At 53.0% G+C, this 17,383-nt stretch overlaps 8 protein-coding genes across 8 annotated transcripts; 4 read left to right on the top strand and 4 right to left on the bottom strand.

Annotated features, from left to right (window-relative positions):
• Window positions 1-791: 791 nt before the first annotated feature.
• PV05_07990 (uncharacterized protein) lies at window positions 792-2,149 on the top strand (the record flags this gene model as incomplete). Its single annotated transcript, XM_013457478.1, has 3 exons — window positions 792-915; window positions 1,043-1,495; window positions 1,644-2,149. 3 exons carry the CDS (start codon window positions 792-794, stop codon window positions 2,147-2,149), a joined length of 1,083 nt encoding a protein of 360 aa, XP_013312932.1.
• Window positions 2,150-2,587: 438 nt separating this feature from the next.
• On the bottom strand, window positions 2,588-4,676 carry PV05_07989 (uncharacterized protein; the record flags this gene model as incomplete). The annotated part of the gene is made up of 4 exons (XM_013457477.1): window positions 2,588-3,184; window positions 3,295-3,662; window positions 3,723-4,017; window positions 4,080-4,676. 4 exons carry the CDS (start codon window positions 4,674-4,676, stop codon window positions 2,588-2,590), a joined length of 1,857 nt encoding a protein of 618 aa, XP_013312931.1.
• A 645-nt stretch (window positions 4,677-5,321) lies between these two features.
• Window positions 5,322-6,466, bottom strand: PV05_07988 (uncharacterized protein; the record flags this gene model as incomplete). The annotated part of the gene is made up of 3 exons (XM_013457476.1): window positions 5,322-5,545; window positions 5,596-6,031; window positions 6,083-6,466. The coding sequence occupies 3 exons, from the start codon at window positions 6,464-6,466 to the stop codon at window positions 5,322-5,324; spliced, it is 1,044 nt and encodes a 347-aa protein (XP_013312930.1).
• Window positions 6,467-7,127: 661 nt separating this feature from the next.
• Window positions 7,128-7,791, bottom strand: PV05_07987 (uncharacterized protein; the record flags this gene model as incomplete). Its single annotated transcript, XM_013457475.1, has 4 exons — window positions 7,128-7,268; window positions 7,324-7,507; window positions 7,560-7,611; window positions 7,662-7,791. 4 exons carry the CDS (start codon window positions 7,789-7,791, stop codon window positions 7,128-7,130), a joined length of 507 nt encoding a protein of 168 aa, XP_013312929.1.
• A 653-nt stretch (window positions 7,792-8,444) lies between these two features.
• PV05_07986 (uncharacterized protein) lies at window positions 8,445-11,508 on the bottom strand (the record flags this gene model as incomplete). Its single annotated transcript, XM_013457474.1, has 2 exons — window positions 8,445-10,096; window positions 10,143-11,508. 2 exons carry the CDS (start codon window positions 11,506-11,508, stop codon window positions 8,445-8,447), a joined length of 3,018 nt encoding a protein of 1,005 aa, XP_013312928.1.
• A 303-nt stretch (window positions 11,509-11,811) lies between these two features.
• Window positions 11,812-13,180, top strand: PV05_07985 (uncharacterized protein). The gene is made up of 2 exons (XM_013457473.1): window positions 11,812-12,191; window positions 12,242-13,180. Exons 1-2 carry the CDS (start codon window positions 11,944-11,946, stop codon window positions 12,927-12,929), a joined length of 936 nt encoding a protein of 311 aa, XP_013312927.1. The 5' UTR covers window positions 11,812-11,943; the 3' UTR covers window positions 12,930-13,180.
• A 19-nt stretch (window positions 13,181-13,199) lies between these two features.
• On the top strand, window positions 13,200-15,215 carry PV05_07984 (uncharacterized protein). Its single transcript, XM_013457472.1, has one exon. It carries the CDS (start codon window positions 13,682-13,684, stop codon window positions 15,053-15,055), a length of 1,374 nt encoding a protein of 457 aa, XP_013312926.1. The 5' UTR covers window positions 13,200-13,681; the 3' UTR covers window positions 15,056-15,215.
• A 300-nt stretch (window positions 15,216-15,515) lies between these two features.
• PV05_07983 (uncharacterized protein) lies at window positions 15,516-17,236 on the top strand (the record flags this gene model as incomplete). The annotated part of the gene is made up of 2 exons (XM_013457471.1): window positions 15,516-16,103; window positions 16,403-17,236. 2 exons carry the CDS (start codon window positions 15,516-15,518, stop codon window positions 17,141-17,143), a joined length of 1,329 nt encoding a protein of 442 aa, XP_013312925.1. The 3' UTR covers window positions 17,144-17,236.
• Window positions 17,237-17,383: the final 147 nt, after the last annotated feature.

Genomic DNA, 17,383 nt, shown 5'->3' with positions numbered 1-17,383 from the left:
TCTTCTTCGAGACACCATCAGACGCTGACCAGTCGATGGATTTTATAGCAACTAAACTCCGCTATTACCGAATCACGATTCATCTTCATCCATTCGCTTGTCTCTTCCATCATCCACGCCCCCCCTATGGTGTCTTCATCCACCCATGAAGTCCCCTTCTCCAAATACCCTGCAGCCCGCTCATGATGCCGGGTTGTGTCACTGGCAGACATGCATGCTGCGGGGAAAGCTAGCATCGACAACCGTCCTTCCCACGAATGATGGTTGCGTGAGGCGGTCAATGGTGACGACGGGCGGCTTTCCCTGTACCTCTCATCATGCTCTGGACGTGTTGCGTGTTTGAAACCGCTCCGGCAGTTTGCCGCTTGAGTGACACTGACTTGGTGGGGTTTTGGTCATGCCCTCAAAGAGAAGGCCCTTGTCTTGATATCTCGACCACGCTCGACGTATAAAAAGGCTACAGGACTGTCCGTCCCGTCCGTCCTGTCGGTTTTTGATTAGACTCTTCTTCCCGTTTCAAAGTTAAAGGTACATACATCCCTTTTTGCCTGGAGGGACTCACCGCAGCAAGATCTCATATCTCAAAACACCTTCCTGATTTGGATGTAAGTGCCGGGTTTACCGTTTCACCGTTCTACTGATAATTGGGGCTGGCACGGCTGGGTTCAACGACGGCTTACAAATACGAGCACAGTACGTACTAACGTCAGTACCAGTGACCGGTACCCGACACAGAAAGGCCACACTTCCATAACCGTACAGTACTCGATACCGATAGAGGCGAAAAGAAAATGGGTGACGCCGGCCTCCCACGATCGCTCCAGGAGAGCCTGGACAACACAAAAGTCTCGTATGCCCAGCTGGGCAAGTCGGGCCTTCGGGTGTCGATTCCGATCCTGGGCGCCATGTCTTTCGGTATGTTATGTTGTGCCCTATTTGTTTTCTTTTCTTGAGCTCGAGGAGGGCTCGAGTACCTGAGGCTTTCCTTTCCTTTCCTTTCCTTTCCAGGAGAGTCACATCCGTTGACATTTTTGTATGACAGGCCATAAAGATTGGCAACCCTGGGTGATTGACGACCCCTCGGAAGTGGACAAACTCCTCAAGGGCGCGTACGACCGCGGCCTGAACACCTGGGACACGGCGAACGTGTACTCGAACGGCGTGTCCGAGCAGATGATCGGCGAGACGATCAAGAAGCACAAGATCCCTCGGCACAAGCTGGTTCTGCTGTCCAAATGCTTTGGCACGGTCGGCGAGGAGCCCGGCGTCGTGCACATCAAGTACCCCGAACAAATCAAGCGCAGCAAGGACTACGTCAACCAGGGCGGGTTGAGCCGCGCTGCCATTTTCAATGCCGTCGACGCCAGCCTCGAGCGCTTGGGCACGACCTATCTGGATCTGTTGCAGATTCACAGATTCGACAAGACGGTGCCGGTCGAGGAGACGATGAAGGCACTGCACGATCTGGTGCAGAGTGGGAAGGTTAGATATATTGGTAAGGACACTGTTCTTATTTCCTATTTTCCCCCCTGTCCTTCTTCTCCCTCGAGCCTCTATTTTCCTTATTTTCTGTGGAGCTGTAAGGACGGTTCGGGATGAAGAGAATTTAGTCTGACTTGTGGGCCACGGCCCGGTAACTCTAGGTGCCAGTTCAATGTGGGCGTACCAATTCGCGCAGATGCAGCACGTCGCCGAGATCCACGGCTGGACCAAGTTCGTCTCCATGCAGAACCACTACTCGCTCTGCTACCGCGAAGAGGAGCGCGAGATGAACGCCTTCTGCCACGAGACCGGCGTCGGCCTGATCCCCTGGGCGCCCCTGTACCGCGGCCTGCTGGCCCGGCCTTTGGGCTCCGCTTCGACGGCCCGCGAGGAGAGCATGAAGGGCAACCCCATGTTCGGCGGCGTCGACGAACAGGACGCCAACATCATCAAGCGCGTCCAGGAACTCGCCGACAAACACGGCTGGAAAATGAGCCACGTCGCGCTCGCCTGGATCATCCAGAAGGGCACAATCCCCATCGTCGGGTTCAGCAATCTCGGCCGTCTGGAGGAGGCCGTCGCCGTCAACGGGAAGACCCTGACCGACGAGGAGATGAAGTACCTCGAGGAACCGTACCGGCCAAAGGCTATTGTGGGACACTCGTGAGAATCCGGCACGTGGTTCGGTTCGGCGGTCGGTTCGGTTCGGTTCGAGTGAAGCTGAACTACTCCGGCGAATGGTGCGATACTGTGCCATCATGTGCAATAGCAAAGGGTTATTGTGGGCCACTCGTGAGAATCCGGGCGGGCACTAAGCACCACGTCAATGGATCGGACGGCGACGAATGAGGCGAATGGCCAAAAAAGGTATACAAAGTACTAAATAGCAAGCAAGGCAAATAGAGCTAGCAAGAAAGGTAGAGCTAGCAAGGCAGGTAGAGCCGTAGGTAGGCGAGAATGTCCAAACCAACCTGCTTGACGAAGCTCATCGGCTTTACAGAGGCCACAATAGCAATGCTACGCCCGGATCGAGGAGCAGTCACAACAGTTTACGTGTCCATCAGCCCTCACAAGATGAATGTATACACGAACAGAAAAGTGACAATCACGAGAAACTCGCCGCATCATCCGTCCTGACCATCTCCCCTCCACACTCCGGCACCTTCACCATCCTGTCTTGGTTCTGGCCACTCTCGAATACGAACTCATCCCCATTCTGTAATACGTACTGATACCGCACCGTCTGATCCGCCTGGAGGAAGATGTCCACATACCCCTCCGGCCGTTCACTCGTGTAGTTTCCCGGATTGAGCGGTAGAATCACACTCCCCGGATCGTTCAGGGCCCCACCGAGTTTCGTCACGTTGCCGGCAATATATACATTCTGACCGAACTGGGTCGTCGCGTTGACCACGAACAAAACCTCGACTTCGCATGGCATTGCGATGTTCGGCGCCCCCGCGGCCAGGGCGGGAGCGTATGTCCCTGTGCCATTGTACGACGAGGGTTTGCATTGTACTGCTGTGAGGTTCGTGTTCGCCTGGGCAGTGTCGGCGCCCCAGGATGGTGGGAACTGCGAGGCGCGCCGGCGGGACATGGTGATGAACGACGCAAACGACCATGTCAATTTGGACGCCGAGGTCGACGAGCCGGTGGTGTGGTTCAATTGCTCGCTGATGCTGCCGTTTTTGGGGAGGTATTGCTAAAAGTAAAACGGTGTCAGGTTGGCACATTACGTCGCACGGCGGACAATGTCTGATGTTCGGTAATCAAACGGCGGTAGGAAGGGAGGAAAAGAGGCAAAAAGCTTACCTGGACGGCCCGTACAAAGCCATCGGCATAAGTCGACATGTTGGCCAAGATGGCGTGCATTTCCTGGTCTGTGTAGTTCCCGACTTTCACGTCCGGACTGAGATCCTGGAAGAAGGGCAGGCTGATGCTGTCGACGCTAAGTATCCCAGCGCGCTTGATCTGCGCGACGGCGTCGTAGAGCATCTCGGCGCAGGCGAATGTGCACAATGGCCACGCTCCGCCGTCGTAGTATGTGTCTTCGGGATATCGGCCCACGAGGATCGCTTGGCCTGCGGCGGCCTTGTCATTGACCGGCCACGACAGGTTGCGGAAACTGTCGACAAGAGTTTTGTGCGTGGCGAACATTTTCGAGTTGCATGGTTGGAATGCTGTGTGCCTGTGTCAGCCCCCATTGCTAAGCACGGCGGAAAAAGCAAAAGGTTACGTACAGCCAGTGTTGCAAGAGGCATTTGCATCAAATACGTGAATGCTCGCTAGGATCGGATCGCTGTTGATACCGCTGCGGGTGACCTGGTTGGCGTTGACGTCGGCGGTGAGATAGTTGCCAGAGGTGTTCCAAAAATTGTGTTGCAGGAAACATAGGATCTGAGAAGCCTGCTTGCACGGGGTACATGTCGTGTTGAGTTTCTGAGCGAGGAGGCCACCCTGCACGAGAGCGCGGTGTTGTGCGGCGACGGTGAAAAAGGATGAGCCGTGGACTTCTTCCCATAGGTCAAAGCCCGTCTGGAGGTGAAGGGTCAGCTCACGAAAGTGGTAAGAAGTCCTGTAAGGGAGATGGGAATTACCTGATTCCAGTACTGTCCGACGTATTTCAGATCGTTCAAGATCAGAGGCCAGTAGATCTCCAAGAACGTCTCTGTTTCATTCAGGTTGAACAGCACAGGCGCGAGGTTCATGAATGTTGTCGCTCTTAAGGCTGGACCATCCCGCTGTGGCCTTCCCCACGTTCCGTCGAAGCGGGTCATGTTGGTGTAGAATTTTGGCTCACCAAGGCCGTCGCCTGCCGGCCAGAGGGAGCCGGACGGATTGGTGACGGTTTGCAGAATCGCTTGGGCAGTCGTATAATCTTCGATGGTTTTCCGTAGACTGATGTTGCCGAAGATGAGTTCGTCGATGAGCATTGTGTATGTCAATGCCGAGTCGCGGGTCCATGTGTAAAAGTAGTTTGGATTGACTGTGGACGGAGAGGCGACGACGATACCGGGACTGGCTCCTTCGACCCAGCTGGAGTTGAGGCCACCAATGTTGGCGAGGGCGCCTGCGAGTGCAATAGGACGCTCCTCGGCGATGAACGTCGAGAGGTCATCTTGTCGTGCTTGAAGACTCGAAGCGGCGACAGTCAAGGGGAGGGTGATACATGGAAGGAAGCATAATGATAACATCTTGACAAGGCTCCAAATGGACAGAGTCTGAGGTATGTTCCGAGCAAGGAGTAAAGAGGACGAGTAGGAATGAAGATGGCTAGTTCAGAGTGGCTTTTGTAAGTTGCTTCCATAGATCATGCACTCAGGTATGAGGTGACATTGGGGCATGCGCAGGCTTCAAGCAAGGATGTTCAGGAAAGAGCAACAGGCCCGTCAAGTCAATCGGTGAAGACGTAAATGTTTATGCGGGGCTCACCCAGGGCTTACCAAGATCAATCCACGACAGTCCGAAGCACTGCAATAGAGCAGGAGAGTAGTCGAGCTTGAGCTGTTCCATGAGATGTGCACAGTAGGACATATGACGCGCACGGGGAAGTGGTGAGGGAGAGGAGGCTGAGGAGCATACTCCGGAAGCAGCAGTTGGGTGGCAGTCAGTCTGGGTGGGAAATACGAATCCGATTTGACATCATCGAAATTGACAGGGATTTCGCTTGATCTCCTTTCACCCCCGCAGAGCCAGTAAGGGACGCAGATGCTCATTGCCATCAATGTCGCTGAAAGATTCTCCGCTCAAGGGCGAAAACATTGATATACAACGTAGACGTAATAGACAAGCATCGACACATACTAGCTTGTCAGAACAGTCACTTTACCAGCGAGTACCTAGTACTGCATCCTAGCCCTCATGGCCGAGTACTCCCGCTGCGTGATCGGGTCATATTTCGGCGGGTGCTCGTCGTCAAACCGAAGGCATTCGATCAACCTATCTGGATCCGTGGTGATAAAGTACGGTATCGAGTATCGAGCCCTCGTCATCCTTTCATCGCCCGAAAATCTGTCCTGTCGAGGTGGAAGTTGCACTCGGTGAAGTGTCGATTTGAGGTAGTCTAGATCATCAATGAATGAGTGACCTTGCCACGGAGTCTCCTAGACGTACCGTTGCTCCATCGCATCAGCAAATCTCCCACATTCATAACCAGCGTGCCTGGAATAGGCGCAACATCAATGAAGTCTCCCGGCCTTTTGGGGTCCTCGACTTGCAGCCCGCCACAGTCATCTTGGAACAGCATGGTCATGGTACTCCAATCTGTATGAGCCGGCATGCGAGCGAGCTTTCCCCCTTCAATGGCTTGTGCTGGGACGGGCGGATAATGAAGCAGGCGGAGTTGATTATAGTCTCCGCTGTGATATCTCAACAGATGGTCTTCTTCGAGTCCGATGCCCAAGGCAAGGGCTCGCAGGATTCTCTTTGCCGCTTCGAAGCACGTCCAGTAGAAGGAGGTCATGAAGGGACGCCATTCGGGCATCACGTCATCCGGAGGCCATACGTTCGGTTGATTTGGGTTGTTCTCTGAGCCTACTTCGTAGCTTTCCTACCACCCAGTCAGCCAGACTCGATCAACCCTTCTCCAGGGCGTGCAAACTTTGAAATCTTGGGTTTCTCGTAATTGCTTGACGGACTCTTCATCGTCAGTCTTGCTAAGTACGTTGGAGACCTTTTCCAATCCTGGCCAAGAATAGCCTCTGTGTACAGCCCAACCTGGAGGATGAGGTGCCTTCAGCTTTGCCTCTGTGGGAAGATCGTAGAACTTCTTCGATACTTCAAACGCTCGATTAAGCTCTTCTTGAGGCACGCCATGATTCTGAATGTAGACAAATCCGACCTCTCTGCATGCTTTGACCAATTCTTCCGCTGCCGTGCGGCGGTCCTCTGTAGTACTGTCCGGTGATGAGAATGACCGGAGATCAACGATGGGTATGTTGGCAGGGGAAGCATGAGCCGACGCTGGCTCCGAGATCGATCCCATGGTAATTCAGAATGTGGCGGACCAATGTGGGATATTTGAGAATGGAACGCTTTACAAACTCATCTCGCCGATAGTATCCTGTAGGCTGAATCAGTTCATAAGAGTCTCACGGGTTTGCGCGGTGATCTGCGTGGACCCTGGTTGGCCTGATCGAACCGGCGATTGACGCATCTGAGTACCACATGCGAACTTCTCCATACCACGAACTGGAAGAGGATGAGTGTTTGCCACTGTAAGAGCTATCGCATCACATCAAGGACAGAAGGTTTGTTCCTCGATGTTGACTGGAACTTGTTGCCTACCTAGCTCCCTCTGCCTCAATTGGCGACGTCTTCTGTCGCTTTAACCTTCAATCTGATCAGATAATAGCATCGGAGCTGTACTGTAGCGACCTCTTCAAGTGAGGCAGCGCAATATGGGCAATATCAGTTCCAGGTAATGTTATTCTGGTCTAACCTAGCACGTTCAATCCCATCTGGCTATGCGCCTTGATATTGAGCAAAAGTTACCGAGAGCCCGCAAGCACCATGTCAAGCATTCCATAGCTGATTTTGAATAGCACCATAAGCTGCGTCAGGATCTTGTTCTGTGTAGCAGTATAGAGTTGGTCTGTTGATTCAGCCAGAGGCTGATTGCATATGTATCACCGTTGGTGATTGGACTATTCCTCACCCCCCTTCTTCTTGGACTTCTTGCCTACCGGCAGGCCCTCTTTCTGGGTGTGAACCTTCAATCTTGTCCATGATTCCTCAGGATCCCATTCGAAGCCTTTGAGGTATGGTTCCTCCAACTCGTCATCCGCCTGAGAAACAAATGTCAGCATCTGACGAAAGGTACGTTGAGGATATAGCTCCTACCTTCTTCTTGAATTGCTTGTGAATGGCATCGAGGGCATCCTTTATCGTGACACCCTTGAGGTTTCGAGCGGTGACTTCAAGACCTAGGGGGAAATGGAGGTCGATCTTCTTGAGAGGGGGCTCGGTGAGCATCTTTTTGAGGATGGAAGGATCTTCGACGGTACTTGGTGAGGTGTTGAGTTTCCTGGGCGACATTAGGAGTCGAAGATCAAGCGAGTTGAATGTTGGGTACTTACCAGCCGGTTTTTTGCGTCTCCACGGCGACAGCAATCTTTGTACCTTCTTTCTCTGGTATTCTTGTTAGAATGAACGAACTGTAGGACCAGAAGATGGCGTACCTAGATCGTTGATGTTCATGACTCCTGGTGCAGAAGAGGTTGTTCTTCGCTTTGTCTCTTTGGGAGGAGAAGTGGCCATACCACCAATGGCGGAATCGACCTTTGTGAGATCTGAGGTGTCGGCAGACATGATGACTGGATTGAGATGGGGACTAAAGGTGTTTCAGGAGTGAATTGAATCGAATCTAATTCAAGTCAGATACTGTACTATGTATGTAGTGAGGTAGGATGAGTTGAGGACCAAGGAGATGAGGCTGCAAGTGAACGCTTACCAGGGGCCAGTAGCTGTTCTGCAATCACGGGAGTTGTCTAGAACAGGGTGTGTGAGACTTGGGAACGAACCAAGAGCAGCAGATTGGTGGGAGAGAGGAAAGATAGGAAAAGAAGAAGGGTGAGATGGGCAGAGAGTGAGAAGCAATTGAGGGGTAACGTGTCAGGTACGAGGCAACCAAGTCAACTGACCAACAGTGATGGAGAGAGGGACAAGTGATTCAATTCGCGCAGCGGGTGACCATCACCGAAGCTCTGAGCACTGAGCACTGAGAACTGACGAGTGAGCACCCACACCACCGCACCTCACGCGACAAAGCTGAGCAATCGTCAGGTGCTTTCCCCGCACTCAACCACCAATAGGAATTGTCTTTCCGCGCCCCTTACTGTCCGGCAATTTTCGGCTTCTGGAGAATCGAAAATCCGGGGTATCCTTGGCAGCAGTACCTTAGCTTCTGCTAAGTACCTTACCTAGCTCGCTAGGTACCCAAGTACTCTAAAACAGGAGACAGATCAGAAGCCAGCTCTTCGCTTCGTCCCCTTGTCCTTAGCCTTCGCCTTCATCGGCCTGGTACCGAAAGCTCCTCTTTCGGGTTGTGTCATTGTGAGTCCAGGGATTACCTGACTCTGACCTGGACCTTGACTAGAACCGGGGACAGCAACCTGGCTGCTTTGTACTTCTCTTCCAGGTAAACCCATGCCTCTTCCAAGACTCGCAATGCCAGGTACCACTCTCTGCTGCATCATCGCCTCTTGACCAATCTTTGCAGTTTTGTCTAGCTTTTTCTGTAACCGAGCTGCTTGCCTCGCAGCGTTTCGTCTTTCTCGTGGGTCTAAAGACTGTGCGGCCGCCTCCTGTTGCGCCAGCTTGAGTCGGTGATTCGTGCTGTGATAGGAATATTCGGCAGGATCCTCATCAATGCTGTCTGGAAGATGATACAAAATATTAGAAGTGCTGGCTTGACGGGAAAGCCTGAGAGGTGGTCCACGTTCTCGAAATGAAGCGTAGCCTCGAAGGCGAGTCACTGCCGGTTCCTCTTCTACCGCAGGGCTTTGAGAGGTCGAAGGTTGAGAGGCTGCTGCCCGCGAAGCGTCGGATTGTGCTTCAGGTGGCGAAGACGGCAACTCTGTACCTGATTCCACTGGGATGTTCGGATTCGGCGTATTTGGAGTGTCAGGTTTCTTGCTGGATTTTATAATCAGATCCCCCAAAAAGACTTCTGCAGCCACCTGACGAACAAGTCTTTCTCGATTGACTCGATTGCGATCCATCATGTTCTCGCCAAATGATTGCACATAAGAATGAGAGGCCAGCTCATACAGCTGAAGCAGGGTTTGCCCAGCTGATAAGGCGGGAATGTCTTCGCCCAAGCCAGCTGACTGAATTTCCAGGTCTGCTCGGTGTTGTATCGTTCCTAGCAGCGCCATGACAGCCTCAGACTCCCGTTCAACATCTGTGATCTGGTGCTCACTGACAAGTTGTGCCACGAGCTGCATTGGTCCAGGGTCGTCTCGCAATTGCAGCCCCCTAAAGCGACGAAGCGCAGTCTTCAACGCGATACGCAGGGGTGGTGCCTGGTATTCTGCAAGCCGGAAGCGATCATAGTCCAGAAGACGTTGCCAGTTGCGAAGATATGGATGATACTCGGACAAAGGCGACGTGGTCTTTGGGTTTAGATTCTCGATACTGTGAGGTTCTTGATCTTCGGTGCGGTCGGCCACCACAAAATCGTCAATGTCATTGACATCCCCCAAAGCATCCGTCGAGGAATCATCCGAGTCAGCCACAAGTTTTGTGCTCAGGACAGATCTAGCCGGTTTGTTAGGTAGACGTAGCCTTGGGACAAGCCCAAAGCTCTTTGTTGCCGGACGCGACTGCTTAAAGGGATGTTTGTATACTGCTTCAAGAATAGTCCCATCAGTAGTGCAAGCAATCATCTTCACTAAGCCATAATTCGCCTCATCTGGAGAATTATCGTGAACAACGAAATCGACCGCATAGAGGGTGAGGTCAATCATGCTACTCATTCGCTTCTGGAGCTCCGGTGGCATGTCGAAAATTGAAGGGTCGTGCAGCGAAACGGCATGCGAGCCAGGTATTTCATGCCCAAAACGATAGAGTACAGCAAGGTTACTGTTTAACGAGTAAAGCAGTATGAATATATCTGGAACATTTAGCGTGTCGTCGAAATTGTGGGAGCCAGTACGTACCACGAGCAAGCTCAAGAGTGCTCATCCTCAGATTCAGGTCACTGCGACCTCGAAAGTGATTCCAAGAGCAGACCAATCTCAACGGATCATATCCACTTCTCCCTTTCTCATTGACTTCCTGCGAGCTGAAAAGCAGCAACCGTGAAGTCGTGAGAACCAAGACCAGAAACGGCTGGCTCTCACTGTTCCTGATATCGAGGATTTGGTTTCCATCCGAGTGCGGTCCTAGTCGCACGTCCACTTGGCCGTCGATGCTGCCGCGTATGTCAAAAACGACAGCGAGGCGTCGGTTGCAGACTAGGACACGCTCACTGGATTTTTCAGAGTCCCTCAGCCAACACACCCGGTGCCAGTCGTCAAGATTAGACGGGTCACTTCGGGAGACAGCCACACCACTGGAGGGAGTCAGGTCATTCGAGCCTTTAAGAAGTGCACGGTATAGCACGCGAGCAGTCCACGCTCTTCTGCCAAGAATTTTCCATATGCTCCATTGACCATTGACATCCACGATTGCGACCAGGCTTGGATCGGTGGGATTCAAAGCAGCGTGAGCATGGGGACTCTCTCCGGTCCTAGAGGACGGTATGGTTAATACCAACGACGGATCAACAAAGGACTGATTGGCAGTTGAGACGCCATCTGATTTTTGAGCAGCCAGGCAAGAGCTCATGATAATGGGCGCCAGTATACTAGTTCCGCTTGCCCTCACAACCAGAAATCGTTGACTCGAGATTCCAGCAGAAGAGACGTGACGTATCCTTTCTGCCGAGTTGCTCCAACTGGCAGACGTGCCTGAGAGGACGCAGGGAAGCGAGCACTTTTCATCATGCACGATGTCATTCTGCGAAGAGATATCTTCTGCGCCGAGTTCAATTAGCTGGAGCTCCTCGTTGCACCGACCTGCTGCCAATGCGGCGATGGGGCGAGTTGGCGGGTCGTTCTGTCGCTGCCGTAGTTGCGACGATACTTTCGCGCTCCCAAACGTTAACAGATTTCCGAGGACGGGCACGCTCCGGTCAGCATGAGCACCCACATGCGTGGTGGGCAGACACTTGGACAAAAGAGCCACATCGGGCAACTGCTTGAGCAGCGCATTTTTCCCTGACTGAGGATATGAATCGTCGATATCAAGAGGCGGCAAAGTGGGGCCTGGAGACAGCCTCTTTATTCGTTCGTGTAGAAGTTGAAAGCCAGTCGAGTTCACTTTGATCGAGCCACCTTCGTCTCGCGGTGGGATTCGATTCTGCCGTAGGAAGGACCAAATATGGGCCTCATTATCGTACTTAGGCGTGCCAAAATGACCATAACTCAGCGTATTCGTTTCATGCGCATGTCGTAGGCGCCGTGCGCGCTCAGTGTTAGCCATTCGGACAGAATTTGACGGGTTGCTGTAGACGATGCGTGTTGGAAGAATGCATTTTCAGTGGGGCCCGAGCTGGTGACCTTGCAGCAGCAGAGCGGCAGAAAGGGTCGAGGCAGGCGGAAGCTGTGTATTCAGTATTGACATCAACAATCGTCTACACCTCAAGGTCGAGGAAATTGCATTGAGAAGAGAAACTCGAGGTGGGAACGGTCACGTGTCAAGGATTGGCCGATGCCAAGCCGGACCAAGGTTACAGTTTTTGATTGGCGGACATGGAAACTTCTCCGATGCGGTTCTCCGGCCACTCGTGACTCCAAGCACAAGAGACCCAGCGAGCAGTAAACTTAGGAATGGCTCCCTGGGCTAAAGGGGTCATTACCACCCCGTCCCTTCATTATATTTTCATTATGGGGGAAATGTAAGTCGGCATCTTTGGAAATGGTCAAAAGCTGGAGCGTCCTCTCCATTTTGGTGGCTTTGGCAGCTGTTCTCTTTACATTCTTTCCTTCTTTGCGTTCAGCTCTGCCATTCCTAGGTCCGCAAGAGATCTCTGAGGAGCAGCGGCGCATCGAAGCACTTGCTTCAGCGCAGAACTATACATATACCACTGTCCTCGATGATCCTCCGCTAATTTACATTGACGATTTTCTCTCGGCGGCAGAGATCGACGAGATTTTGAATGTTAGGTACGGATGCCTTCCTCCGCGGTTGCTGTTGCTGACTGACTTTTGCTCAGCTCGCCCCTGTTCGTTCCTTCACAGGTGTACAGCCCAGATGATACGGCTCCGAAGCACCGGACCTCCTCTTCCTGCCTTCTTCCTGCCGAGAATCCTTTGGCATCCGTGGTCTCTGCCCGAGCCCTGCAATTTTTGGCCAACATAGCCAATACCGGTCCTCCGCATGCTCCTCGCATGTCTGAACCTCTGTCATACTATGGCCTTGAGAAGATACAACTGGTGAAATATCTCCCCAGCGAGTATTACCACCATCACATGGACTGGTTCGACACCCTAATCCGGGACGATCTTCCAGGCAAGGGTGAAGCAGGAAGAGGCCGTGGTCGTTACTATAACCGTGTTGCAAGTTTCTTTATATACCTTCAAGATGACTGTCGTGGTGGAGAAACAGAGTTTCCAGATTTAGACTTTGCAGTTGTATCGGCGGCTGAACAAGACAGACTAAAGTCGGAAGAATTTTGGAATCAAAGGATTGATTTCTCGAACAAGCCCAACAAGCATGAGACAACGGAAGACAAAAGTGCATCAGGTATATCATTCAAGCCCAGGAAAGGCTCTGGTGTTTTCTGGGTCAATTTGTTGCCCATCGGCTACGGCGACGAGCGGGTTAGACATGCTGGACTTCCTGTTGAGCAGGGCCAGAAGGTGGGCATGAATATATGGGTCAAGAGAGACTTTGGTTGGTAGATCACATAACAATTGACGATCAACAGTATCACGGCGATTCTTCTCCTCCGTTCTGTCACGGGAGTCGCGAGAACCTCATGGAGATCTAGCCGTAGCCATCCACAGGAAGAACAGGGTAGATGGGCTCATGAAGCGAGGCGCTTCCAGGATAACTTGCATTGACTCGGTCCAAAGGTCGAAAATATACGGTAAAGCAGGGGGCCAAACATGACGGCCTCGTTGCACCAAGATCTTCCCTGCACAAATCATCCCGTTACTTTTGAGGGATCGGTCGTGGCTAACATCGCTACCTCCGCAACCCCTCTTGATGCCTCTCTCCCAGGCTGTCGGAAGCGCTCCAGTCTCGACGACACTTCGAAACAAAATGGTAGAGCCACAAGCAAACGAGGCTGCAACATGGGAAACCGGTGTCCCAGGTTCTCATTATGCCGGCAGATATCGTTAAGTCACCTCACTATGCAACAGGGAAGCGCTTCTCCAATACGTCCGGCTTGTGATGCAGATGTCGCCTCTTGCCCTTTGGCCAGCACTGGCTTTGCAACGCAGAAATTCCGGGCTTGAAATCGGATTCTCGCGTCAGACGACGCTGGTTTTGCCTTCAATGGGGCAGCCAGGTAGCCTAATGTTGGGGTATACGCATGGAACTTCCCTCAATCTGCACACCACGGAACTGAAAGGTCGATTGAGGGAAAGGCCATGACACAGTCTTTCAGCTCTGCCGCATTCCAGCTTTGTGGGCAGGGCGGGCTATTATGTGGGGTCGGTTGGGGAAGCCTCGAGCAGACGGCGCGTTGAAATACCAGACAACCAGGGCATGGAGCTCTGAAGGGTCGCCTTTCAATTCCACCCTGGAAGCACGGCTGAGGAAGAAAACCCTCCTGCCCTTCATAAAGATGAACAGCCGCATCAACCAGCTTCTCGTTCTGACGAGCTTCTTTGCCAGCACTACTGTCTCTCGAGCTTCGAACGGAACGGCCAACAACCTCATTGTGTCCATCCCACCGAGCGACACTGTTGTACTTCCGCCCACTTTCTCAAGCAACTACTCCCTCTCTTTCGTCGATACTGTCTTGCCGCCTTCGTCTTCCGTCAATAGTCTCTTGGCTCATGCGGACAACGCCACCTTCATCTCCTACTCGCAGGCCTTCCTGAACATCCTTGGATCCTCCCCTTCAGTTCGCCGCATCGCTGGACCCCTCGAGGCGGAATTCGCTTACGAAGCGGGTGTCTACGTGCCAGAGCTTAACAGTGTGTGGTTCACCGGTTCTGATCCCACGGAGACCAGCTTAACATCGTTTCAGTCACCCCGTATCGTGCTGAACATCAACCTCACCAGCCATGAAGTTTCTGTGCCCAACCTCACGGAGCCCGTGCTAGTTGCCAACGGCGGAACCTACCACAATGACATGGTCTACATATGCCATTGGGGAAACTATACGTACGCCGGCGGGATCTTGGCCATTGATCCCAGGACAGGCAAGACCACGACGGTGATCAACTCATATTTTGGCCTGCGCCTTAACGGTCCAGACGACGTGGCTTGGACCTCTGGCCCAAACAATGAATCAGACGCCGTAATGTTTTTCTCGGATGTCGACTACAGCGCTCAGCTCAACTTCACCGGCCCCGCGCAGCTTCCCAATGCTATCTGGCGTTTCGATCCAACATTGAACTCTCTCCAGCCCGTGATATCGCGTGCGGAGATCAACTCACCCAACGGTATTGCTGTGTCGCCGGACGGAAAAAGACTGTACGTCACAGACTCGCCTGTGTCGAATCTACAGGGCCACGGTCCCGGAAACACCACGGGCTCCGCGGCCGTATTTGTTTGGGATCTTGACGAGACAACAACGCCCGTGAACAAACGCATGTTCTCACTTGCGAGGACGGGGGTGCCGGATGGTATCAAAGTTGACAGAAAGGGCAGAGTTTGGACGGCCGAGACAGAGGGAATAGTGTGCCGGGATGCGAATGGAAGGGTGCTCGGGTTGATCAATGCTAAGATGTTGGATCAGACGGATGTCCCAATTGCGAATTTCGCTCTCGCTGGGAATAGAATCGTGGTACTCGCCGTGGACCAGATTTGGGAGGTCACGGTGAAGGAGGAATTGAGCTGGCAAGGATGAAAGTGTCTGGCGTGATAACCTTGGAATGCTACGGAGTATCTTTCACGAAGTTAGTCCTACCTATTCAGACAAGGCTGCAGCCTCGTAGCCTTACTCCGCACAGTATCAGGAACCTCGGCACTTCCCTGGGTGGCCGGCTTTCAACGAAGCGAGAGACGAGGTCTTAGTATCCATATGCATGCATAAGAACATGGCTGCCAGCCTTTCATGTAGACTCAGACGTGCCCTCGGTCCTCGGTGTGCCAGTGCAGTTGATCTACTGTACGATCCACACACACTTTTTGAGCCCTGGCCTGATTCACACCCGTCACCTCGATCCTGCCCGTACGAATCTCTGTGGTGTCGCAAAAGACATCCCAAGTTCTTGATATCTCGCCTCGGGCTACAGTATATCACAGGTTGATTACCAACTAGCCAAAACCATTAGGTTACCTATTTACTATAGTAGTATACATACAAGATGAGCAGCAACACAAAGGCTGAAATCAGCACCATCCCCTTCGCCGAACCCAGCTACCTCCGCGGCCTGCCCAGTCCGTACTTCCAACCCACGCATCTGGCCTTCCAACGCCGTTGCCGCGCCTGGTTTGCCGAGCATTTCCTACCACACGCGCTCGAATGGGAGACGGCCGGCACCGTGCCGGCGCACGTCTGGCACACATTCAACGCGGCCAACATGCTCGTTCCCAACCTCAATTCCCCGCTGCCAGTGTCCTGGCTGCACCGCTTGAATATCCGCGACATCCTCGGCGTCCCCGTGCAGGAGTGGGACTACCTGCACACGGCGATCTGGGTCGACGAGCGCGCGCGCACGGGCATCTCGGGGCCCGGGTCGAGTCTGTCGCCAGGCTTCGCGTACGGCATCCCGCCGATCTTAAACTTTGGTTCGGATGTGTTGAAGGAGAAGTTCCTGCCCGATCTGCTCACCGGCAAGGCGCGGACGTGCATCGCCATCACCGAACCCCAAGCCGGGAGTGATGTAGCGGGGATACAGACGACGGCGGTGAAGTCGAGCGATGGGAAGGAATATGTGATCAATGGCGAGAAGGTTAGTGTCTTCTTAATTTAACCCTTCTACCACGGTTTTGACCATTCTTGCTTCCTGTCGGGGTCCCAGGGAAAAGCTGTAATAGGAAAGGACCTGTTGTGTGCAAGAGCACAGCTTGTTGAAACCGTCGTGACTTCGAGCAATGGCGTCAGAGTGACCGTCACAGCTCTCAAGCCGGCTTTCGCGATTGAGATGTCGGGTCGGGAGGTCCCCCTAGCTTTGAGTAATCCTGTAGCACGTTAATTTTTCCCGGGGACTCGTTATCTCAATACCAAAACAATATCACTGACAAAGAACAGAAATGGATAACAAACGGGATATGGGCAGACTATGCCCCCATGGCGGTTCGGACGGGCGGCCCTGGCCCAGCAGGTATCAGCCTGATCGTCGTCCCGCTGAAGAACCACCCCGGTGTCAAGATGCGGCGACTGCATGTAATGGGCCAGCAAGCCGGCGGGACGACGTACATTGAACTTGACGACGTCCGAGTCCCCGTCGAGAACCTCGTGGGCAAGGAAGGCGAAGGGATGAAGTATATCATGACAAACTTCAACCACGAGCGTATGTTGATTAGTATCGGCGTCACAAGGCAGGCGAGAGTCGCCCTCTCGACGGCTGTGGAATACGCCATGAAGCGCGAAGCATTCGGCAAAACTTTGATGGACCAGCCCGTTGTGCGGCACCGGATAGCAAAAGCCGGCGCCGAGTTGGAAACGTTGCAGGCCTTGATATTCGAGTTTGTGTACCAGCTCAACCATTTGAGTAAGGCTGAGGCGGATGAGAAGCTGGGCGGACCGACGGCGCTACTGAAAGCAAAAGCGGGCATGGTGTTCAATGAGTGTGCGCAGACTGCCGTCCTGATATTCGGTGGCAATGGCTATACGAGGACGGGCCAGGGAGAGTTGGTGGAAAAGATCTATCGCGATGTTATGGGGGCGAGGATCCCTGGTGGTAGTGAGGATGTCATGTTAGACCTGGCGATCCGCCAACTGGTCAAGAACTTCAAAAAGCAGGCTGGAAAAACAAGAACTAAACTATAGCCATGGGTCCAGGATGAGATAAGAAAGCCGTGTATTCTCAGTCTGGGGACAGAGATAATAGTGCGGTTGAAGGATCAGAACCTGGAAAAGATGGACAGCTTCCTAAAGGGCAATTCTTATGTCGAGTTGCACGTCACTGCTCAGCTTGTCGTCCTGGCTGCCTAACACTCGCTCTGCCCTGCTCCCAACAAAGGAGTATCACATTGAGACCGTGTCCATGTTCCGAGTTGTTCTTGTCCC

Source organism: Exophiala xenobiotica (genome assembly GCF_000835505.1).
Source record: "Exophiala xenobiotica strain CBS 118157 unplaced genomic scaffold supercont1.5, whole genome shotgun sequence".
NCBI lineage: Eukaryota > Fungi > Ascomycota > Eurotiomycetes > Chaetothyriales > Herpotrichiellaceae > Exophiala > Exophiala xenobiotica.
Note: the sequence above shows the minus strand (reverse complement) of the source record. Positions and strands in the feature narration are given on the sequence as shown.